The 8274-nt window shown below is 43.2% G+C and overlaps 2 protein-coding genes and 2 long non-coding RNA genes across 5 annotated transcripts; 2 read left to right on the forward strand and 2 right to left on the reverse strand.

Annotated features, from left to right (window-relative positions):
• Positions 1–1067: 1067 nt before the first annotated feature.
• On the reverse strand, positions 1068–3584 carry LOC122613280 (cell division cycle 7-related protein kinase). Its single transcript, XM_043787382.1, has one exon. The coding sequence runs from the start codon at positions 3300–3302 to the stop codon at positions 1329–1331; it is 1974 nt and encodes a 657-aa protein (XP_043643317.1). The 5' UTR covers positions 3303–3584; the 3' UTR covers positions 1068–1328.
• Positions 3585–4267: 683 nt separating this feature from the next.
• Positions 4268–4624, forward strand: LOC122614678. The gene is made up of 2 exons (XR_006325756.1): positions 4268–4405; positions 4456–4624. It is a non-coding gene; the product is annotated as an uncharacterized LOC122614678 (long non-coding RNA).
• A 1346-nt stretch (positions 4625–5970) lies between these two features.
• Positions 5971–6255, reverse strand: LOC122614672. Its single transcript, XR_006325753.1, has 2 exons — positions 6185–6255; positions 5971–6127 (listed from the first exon to the last, which is right to left on the reverse strand). It is a non-coding gene; the product is annotated as an uncharacterized LOC122614672 (long non-coding RNA).
• A 958-nt stretch (positions 6256–7213) lies between these two features.
• On the forward strand, positions 7214–8274 carry LOC122614258. 2 transcript variants are annotated; one of them, XM_043788793.1, is made up of 3 exons: positions 7214–7246; positions 7305–7399; positions 7491–8274. In XM_043788793.1, exons 1-2 carry the CDS (start codon positions 7216–7218, stop codon positions 7370–7372), a joined length of 99 nt encoding a protein of 32 aa, XP_043644728.1. In that variant the 5' UTR covers positions 7214–7215; the 3' UTR covers positions 7373–7399; positions 7491–8274. The 2 variants fall into 2 exon arrangements, 1 of the variants encoding a protein (XP_043644728.1); XR_006325733.1 differs by having other exon boundaries at positions 7216–7246; positions 7305–7422; positions 7497–8271.

Consider the following 8274-nt stretch of genomic DNA (forward strand, 5'->3'; position numbering starts at 1 on the left):
ATATTTCCACATTCGGGCTCATGAGTCGCAGCGTTCAGCCTCATGTGTCAGCCTCTGGTTGCACATCCTTTTTGTCAGTGTCCACCGCTGCTCGCGTAGTTTCTGAATACTCGAGTCCAGCAGAGCACGATCCACGCCCACCGCCCCAGAGCCGCATCTTCGACGGCCATGTAATCTCAGCCTCGCTGGAATTGCATCGTCACATCAATTTTACATTAGGTTTTAATATTTCTATAATCCCTGTTAAATAAACGGCTGTTACCATTTAGCCGGCGGCACAAAAGCATGCAATAAAATACGCTGAATGTGGCTTTTGAGGAAAAAACTGCTGCATGCTTTTGGACGCAACAATTTTTCACTTCGATGAAAAAAAGGAGGGAAAACTTTTTAATAAACTATTTTGCAACGTCGACAGCTGGAAGTTTCATTCTTGGTGACTTGCCAGCACCCCCAAAATTTGTCTTTTTACACATTCAAACACGATAGAAATCTGATTTCTTTTCTGGGGTACAGAATGAAATTGTCAACATAATTCGCAGTGAGCCATGCATTTTTTGCTGCCGACGGACAAAAACAAATGCCAAAACGAAAAAATTACTCGACCGAAAGGAAAAATTCCCATAACCTTTTGTGTGCAACAACAAAGTAAAGTTTGTTGTAAGCGTCAAAAATGCAAATTGATAAGACAAAGGGACAATTTTTCCTCTGTTCAGGCCTTAGAAAAGCCAATTGTGAAAATGGCTGTCGTGTAAAAGATTAAAAGGAAACCTGATTGTCACAAAGTCATTTGAAGGCAGAATAGGTTTCGACATTCGGGCAATGAAGTTTATTGAAAGACGACAGAAGATGGCCTTTCGGAATTCATTGATAAGTAATTTATCTGGCATTTATCGACAAAACAGCCAGTAATATACAGAATATATTCTATCGTCGAATAAAAACGCATTTTTAGAATGTCTTTATTTATTTTTTAATTTTGGTTGAATTCTATAGTTCCTCGTTGCTCGTTGTAGAAAAGGGTAAAATTAGAACCCAGAAAAGTAATTGAAGAAGAAAGATACCGCAAGTGATGTAGGTGCCTTCGTAAATTTGAAATGAACGAAAACATAAATGTACCTTTTATTTTTGATGCTAATTTCGTGAACATTTTGCAGCTTCCATATATTCAATTTTTTTGGTTTGTGCACAATACAATTTTAATTGCCCACAAGTGGCCAAGCTGAAGGCATTCTTCCAGTTCATCTGGCTCTCAGGACTCAAATCGCCGACTCGAAAGAAGGCGGTATACACACAAAGAAATATCGTAGACCAGAGAACAGAGCCCAGAGTCAGAGATTACCCGCTGCCTGTGTCGCCGTAGCAGCCAACTCCGTGGGATAGCACACGAATGCCTTCAGAGTTCGGGCCGCCGACGAAGGAAGTGTTTCCCTGGCTCTCAGCTGCTGCTGATGCTGCAGTATGTGCTGCTGCTGGTGCAGAGGAATTCCGGGCGTAATGCGATGCTGGTCGCTGAAGAAGGGGTGCTTCAGGGCCTCCTCGGCGGTGATACGCTTTTGGGGATTAACTTCCAGCAGACGGGACAGCAAGTCGTAGGCCACGGCGGGAAACATATCCAGCCCATCGTACCTTTCCAAATTATGCGCACTGTTGCTGCAAAGGCAATTGAACGTGGGCTGCTCGCAGCTGCGGCACATTTCCGTGGTGCCATCGGGCCTGCGATATTTGCGGTGTATTTCGGGGGCCAGGAAAAAGTCCGCATGGCGGAATCTCATGCACACCCTCCGCAGATCCAAAGTGTTTACCTTTTGCGCCAGCAAAATCAGCCTATCCAGCAGAAAGGCGGTTTTCCGCACCGGCATATCGCCAAACAAGTTAATTATTTCAGCTAGGGCGCCGCAGTCGTGGGGGGCCTTGAAGAACGGATGAAGACCAGAGAGCAAGGAGAGCATTATAACGCCAGCTGCCCACACGTCCACCGCAGTGGATTGCTGGGGATGTCGGAGCAAAACCTCCGGGGGTCTGTATCCTGGGGTGCCAGCCCTTGAGGCGTGCATCTCCTTCTTCGAGGTGTTTGTGGAGACCACGTAGTTATTGGGGTCCACATTCGGGCTCATGAGTCGCAGGCGGTTCAGCAGCCTCATGGTGTCAGCCCTCTGGTTGGCCACATCCTTTTTGGTCAAGTGTCCACCCGCCTGCTCGCGTAGTTTCTGAATACTCGGAGGTCCAGGCAGAGCATGATCCACGCCCCCACCGCCACCCAGAGCCCGCATCCTTCGACGGGCCATGTAATCCTCAGCCTCGGCCTGGGCCGAATTGCCATCCGTCAGCATCAGATTTCTACCACTCTCCAGGTCCTTCAGGAAGGTGAATACTTCCCGGGAGCTGAGGTCACTCGACTGCACGACACTGCCATCATCGGCGATCCTTTGGGCCAACCCGAAGTCGCAGAGTAAAAACTTGCCGGTCCTGCGGTTATATAGAATGTTACTGGGCTTGACGTCCCGGTGAATCACATTGAACTTGTGAACATGTCGCAGGGCAATGAGCAAGTTCCGCAGATAGTCGCGAATCTCTGGAAAACTCAGACTTCTGTAAATGTCGTGAAAGCGATCGTGGGTCATGTAGGGCATGACAAAGGCCACGTTCTCATTATATCTAATGCAGCAATTAATTCCGATTACATTTTCCACCCCGCCAATGCGATACATGCACTCCAACTCCCTAAGAATCCTCTCCGGATGGTTTGTGGGATTATGATGTTTGATGGCGAACCTCCTCCTTTGGGTTTCCACGAGGCATCTTTCCCGCTGCAGGGTTCCCAACAGAACCGTGCTGAAGGTTCCACTGCCGATGCGACAGTGCACATCGAAGATTTTGTTGATTTCCGGAATGCTCTCCTGCAACTCCTTTAGGGCCTCTTCGTTTTTGTCAACGGATTGCATGTCCCTTGCCTGCATGGTGGCTAGTTCTTTATTGGCGTTCTGCCGGTTGATTTGTATTAGTTTCTCGTTGAGATCGGCTGTGCACTTGGGAGCATGTTGAGTCAGGAGCTGCTGTTGCTTGTAGTGATGGTTAGTCCCCGAAACGGAGGGCAGAGCTCCGGAGGCCATCGCAACGAGCCTTTCGTTGTAGAGCCGATTTTTGTTATAGTTCGTTGAGGAGCTCTTCCCTGCCGATTCCAAATTCGCATTAGCACAACCCATGTTGGTCGCCGATTTGCCCAGAAGACCCATGCCAATGGCGTATAGAGATTTTGTCATCGCCTGCTGACTGCGATGATGTGGCACTTCTTTCTTGTCCATTTTATTAAGTGGAATTTCAGTAAGTACATGCGCCACCCATTTACAATCCACGGTCTCCTTCAATTTGGCTTACAACCGTTTAGTTTCAACGCTGGTTTCTTGGTCTGTTTCTGGGGTACGGCGCTATTAAGCTGGTGCGGTAAACCGCGGTAAGAACACAATAATTTCGAATGTATTCGGGGGTTTTTGGGTCCGAATTTGGTGTTAGAAAAATGAAATGATCAGCTACTAAATATAGACTATGTATTTGTGTTTTTTTCTAATCATTATTTGACAATGAAAGCAAAGCTTTTGGTTTAATAAGAAAATATCATTAAGCCGTTGATCGTTGCCTTTTTCCGCCCACAGCATGATGTATTTATGGCATCTGACTCACTCACGCCACTCAAATTTTCCCCACTCTATTTGGCTGGGTTCTTGTGGAAAATCTACAGCAGATGTGGCTGTTGTTGAGTTTGATTGCCTGTACGGTGTCGCCACCTAGCGGCGTCGAGTTTGTTGTTGTTCTCAGATGCATGCAGTTTACCTTCCCAGGAGCGGATCCTGAAAGTGTTCACCCATTTTAGGCGAAGCTTCGCCCGTCCAAAGGGGGCGGTGTCAACAACAGCTGCCTGTCCACTTGTTTTTCACTTGATGCTTGAAGTTTTTCCGCGGCAACAGCTGAAACTGTGGGCGAAACTAAGCTGCATCTAAATCTCCTCCTGTTTCTTTCACTCTTTTACAGGGAATCCATTTCAAGCACAAAGGTAAAGACTTTTTGAACTATTTGTAAGATTATGCTTTTTGAATTTAAGTGTGGTCAATGAATATAGTAAACTATCGTTTCTTTGTTACTGTTATATACTATATTATATTTTATACAAAAATACATTTCCAAATTTGACACGATTTTTACATGAATATTTCATGGCACAACAACGTTTAAAACCCCAAAAGGCATTTGACTTCCCATGACATTATTTATAGAATATTATACCTTATAATGTAATATTTTCCGGAACTAATTATGTTCATCTATAAATACCGAAGAACGGCACTGAGTTACTAAAGCAGATCTTTAGACTTAATCATTATGCCCATTCTCGCGTTTTTAATTCTTTTTGGTACGTATTTGTAAATGAATAATAACTTAATGAATATAAGCCCTTTTTAGTGCTTTTACCATCGGAACGCACCAACGGAAAATGTCCTCCAACAAGACCAAAATGCCGTGATTGAGGTTAAAAGAGAAGTACGAATTGGGTCTTGCCGATCAGTTGTAGTACATTTCCTATCGTTGAATTCGGTATGATTATCTAATAAATATTCCACTCGCTTCAAAAGCTCTTGTCATCATTTAAAAATATAATTCGACTCTTTGTTTTGTAATAAAGACGTCACTCATCAATTTACACTTCAGTACAAATAATACTCTTTTAGGCAACTGCAGTAACAGGCAGTAGAGCTTTTCTTACTGTGTATACATTGCTGATTAAATTTGTGTAAATCAATTTTGGCATTGCCCATTAGAAAGCCATTTGGCTGTCGAAAATATAAACGGGAATTGAATGTGTTCACTCATTACGAAAGTTTTGTGAACAGAAGAAGGTACTTCACCCGGCCCAAAGTAATTGCCCAACCAGGCAAACTGGTTAACTGGCGTTTATGTAAGAGCGGGAATTACAATTACCCAATGCTTTCCTTGGCGCTGTTTTCATTTAGATTTTCCCCGCTCTTCGACCCACGCTCTTCCGCCCCACTCTTCCGCTCCTGTTTATTCATTGCCGGCAGTCAAGTGCAACTGGCCTTTTCGAAGTTTGTGCAAAACTATTGTCAATTGCGCCCGGGCCCAGCGAGACTTGGAGCTGGCTCCGGGAATTCTTGAATGGCCAAAACACAATGCAGAACAACACTTGTCTGCTTCCCCCTTCCCCACAGCTCAATGGCGACTCGAGAGTGAAGGGGGGTGTGAGTTCCACCGCCCATCGCCCACCGCCCACCGAGAACGACTTCCTCATCAGGCGAAACTCCCTTTGACCGAATTTCCTTGGCGCCTTCCGTCGTGGCAAGCGCCAAACGGAAACTTTGCCAGCCAAGTCAGTTGGGATTAGCCTTGATGGCCAGAAGGAGCCGAGTGCGAAGGACTCCTAGTCAGCCTGGGATCCAGGTTAGACACTCGTTTGGTGGCAAACTGCAAATTAAGCTCGACAAAACGATTTGCTTAGATTGCCGTGTACAAATAGGTTTGCCCGAAACGCTTGTTGCAAATGCCTTGGTAATGAGGCATGAGGAATACAAAGTTATACGTTTATTTTTTAGGGTAAGCAATGCTAGAACATTTTAAATTTCTTAGTCAGACTATTGTCTCCACACTTAACTATAAATTAGCACATTGCTGATGAGCTTTATTAAGTTAATTATCTATAGTATATAAATATATCTATAGTATATATACGTTTAAGCTATAATGAGTCCTAGCTTGAACTAAAATGATGTAATTATTATCACAATGGCTCATGAGTAATATCTTAACCCCCAAAAGTTTTCTCATCCCCATAGACGCAAACTAATAGCATTCTGCTCTACTAGTTTTCTGGATGTTCGGACATATTTCGCTAGTCTATATATTTCATTTCGAATGTCAGCTTCAATTTCAGTTTCCCAGCTTAATCACTTGAAGAACAGTGCATTTACCAGAACTGTAGCGTTTAAATAAATTACCAAAGTACTTTATTGCAGTACTGTTGATCATATATAGTCATAATATAGTTAATCCCCGTTTCTACAATCCAAGGGACTACATTTTTCAGTTTTGGCTGGAGATCTTGGTGCGCGCAAAAAGATTGCTATGGGAAAAACATTTTTAGACTTATCCAGCATGACTATAATGCGCAGATATTTACCCAGAACGAATAAGAGGCCTCCAATACTCATATTGTTATAAACTCTTCATAGACTAGTTGAGGGCTTTTTAAGAATTGCTAATAAGTGCCGGTATCTTTTTAGTTACGGTTAAGCGCAACGAATCTTTGATTATTACAGCTTAATAATATTAATATTTTAATAGTCCTCGTTAGGGGCAATAGGTAATATGGCTTTTACACCTTTACATTAGGCTAATTAAATGTAAATTAATATTTATTAACTTTTTTCACGCCTGTACGTTATTATTGTTTAACGTTCAGGTAAATAACTTTCTTTAAGCCCAACACCACATCCTATGCTCGCCGTTAGATCCATTTCCTTGCAGTTTTGCCCAAACGATTTCGCCCTCCTTACCCGCAACATGTTGCGGTCAGCAGACGCACGCCGATCGGGTTCTGAAATGGGGTGGAGTAGGAATGGATATGAAGGTGGGTTTGGACACTCGAAATCTTGTTTGGGCCGCACACCCCTCGTGCTGCATGTTGATTGTTTTGCCATTTTGCGGTGGCAAGTGATGGCACAGGTGGTGGGGCATGTTGCCGACTCTTGCAAATGACCGCAGTGCGTCTGAAAAAAGGGGAACGCATCTGGAAATTTCGAGGGGCAAATTTAGGAACTGAGGCAACCTTAAAGGCCACAAAAGAATCGTTTGGGTAGACGGGTGTGGTCCTAACCGAAAAGTTAAGCCCGTGGAAAATGGACAATGGCAAAGTCACTTCTTTGGCTTTCGGTTGGGGCGGATGTTTTCGACACTTTTTGGTCTACTTCCTTTTGTAAGATTTTATCATTGCTAAGGCTTTAGCCAAATAATACCCTTTCGAAAAAAAAATATCATGTCTTTCAAAACTTTTATCTACAAGTATTTACAACCAATATTATTAACAATCGCACTGGAAAATTTTCACATTTCAGTGTCGAAATTGCAATTTTCCGGTTAATATGAAGTGATGAACAAATAGTTTTTAAAGACGAAAACGTTTAATACAGTTTATTTACATGTTGAAGCAATATGAGCTTCGCTAATTTTCTTTACTTCATTGGTAAGTTTTTAGGAACCATAAAACTGTAGAAACTTTACGAAAATAATACATTTCTTAGCGATTATAGTTCAAGGATGTAGGGCTCCGGCTTGTTTTAGCAGGATTAAATTTGCTTCGCCTAATTAAATTTCATCTCAGTGTGTAAAACAAAACAAGCATGTGCATATGACTTAAAGGTAGTACAAAAGTTTTAAAAATGTAATAATAAATTTTTATATTCAACAATTGGATTTCTCTACAAATTTTGAAGGCCCGATATTCGCCCTTTTATAGAGGGTATTGGGATGTGGTCTCAGTTTGGACCGATCTTATCTTTCCTGTAAATTTTGTTTGGCTGTTGCTGCCCAGTCTCGGGTTGAGGTAAGCCGAAGTGCAATTTAATTTCCCCGTCGATGATTGATGCTGCCGTGTGGAGGGTTCACTCTTCAGTGTCCATTCCGTTCCCCGACTCCTGGCAGCAAGGACAATACCGCACAAGTAGCCAACAAATTTTGTCTGGCAGCACACCCAGGACAACGGAGAGAACACCACAAGCAGCAGCAAAGGGAAACTTTTTATCGCCGGCCAGGTTAACTTTTAAGCAGTCCAACAAGGACTCCCGATTTAAGAGGAGCGCAGGACATTTGCCGGAGATAAACAGATTTATTGTGCTTAAGGACGCACGTTAAACGGGCGGAGGTCCTCACACAGAACGCCGAAAACCGAGTACAAGTACAAGTACAAGGACAGCGATAAGGACTGCGGAACTGGGAGGACTGTTTATAGATTTTCGGTGTCCCCAATTAGCGCAAGAGAAAGGCGGGGGACACGGGAAAAGCGACGGAAATTAGGGGAATAAAAGGAGTGCTGGCGCTGTGCTTCAGTGTCCTCCCTATTCCCTCCTTCTTCCCTTCTCGTTTCAGGATAATAGAAATGTGGTAGTAACACTAAGGAAAAATAGGTAATAAAACTCAATTTGAAGTGACACAGACTTAATGTGAAATAATCATTTGATAATTATTCATTAAAGGGCGCTTAATTAATGTTTA

This window comes from Drosophila teissieri, chromosome 2R (genome assembly GCF_016746235.2).
Source record: "Drosophila teissieri strain GT53w chromosome 2R, Prin_Dtei_1.1, whole genome shotgun sequence".
Classification (NCBI taxonomy): domain Eukaryota; kingdom Metazoa; phylum Arthropoda; class Insecta; order Diptera; family Drosophilidae; genus Drosophila; species Drosophila teissieri.

Bases quoted from the DNA above. Each gene is read 5' to 3' on its own strand.
- LOC122613280 (XM_043787382.1), bottom strand. From the start codon at position 3,302: ATGGACAAGAAAGAAGTGCCACATCATCGCAGTCAGCAGGCGATGACA.
- LOC122614258 (XM_043788793.1), top strand. From the start codon at position 7,216: ATGAGCTTCGCTAATTTTCTTTACTTCATTG. The intron at 7,247-7,304 runs GTAAGTTTTTAG...TACATTTCTTAG, and splicing joins TAATTTTCTTTACTTCATTG to CGATTATAGTTCAAGGATGT.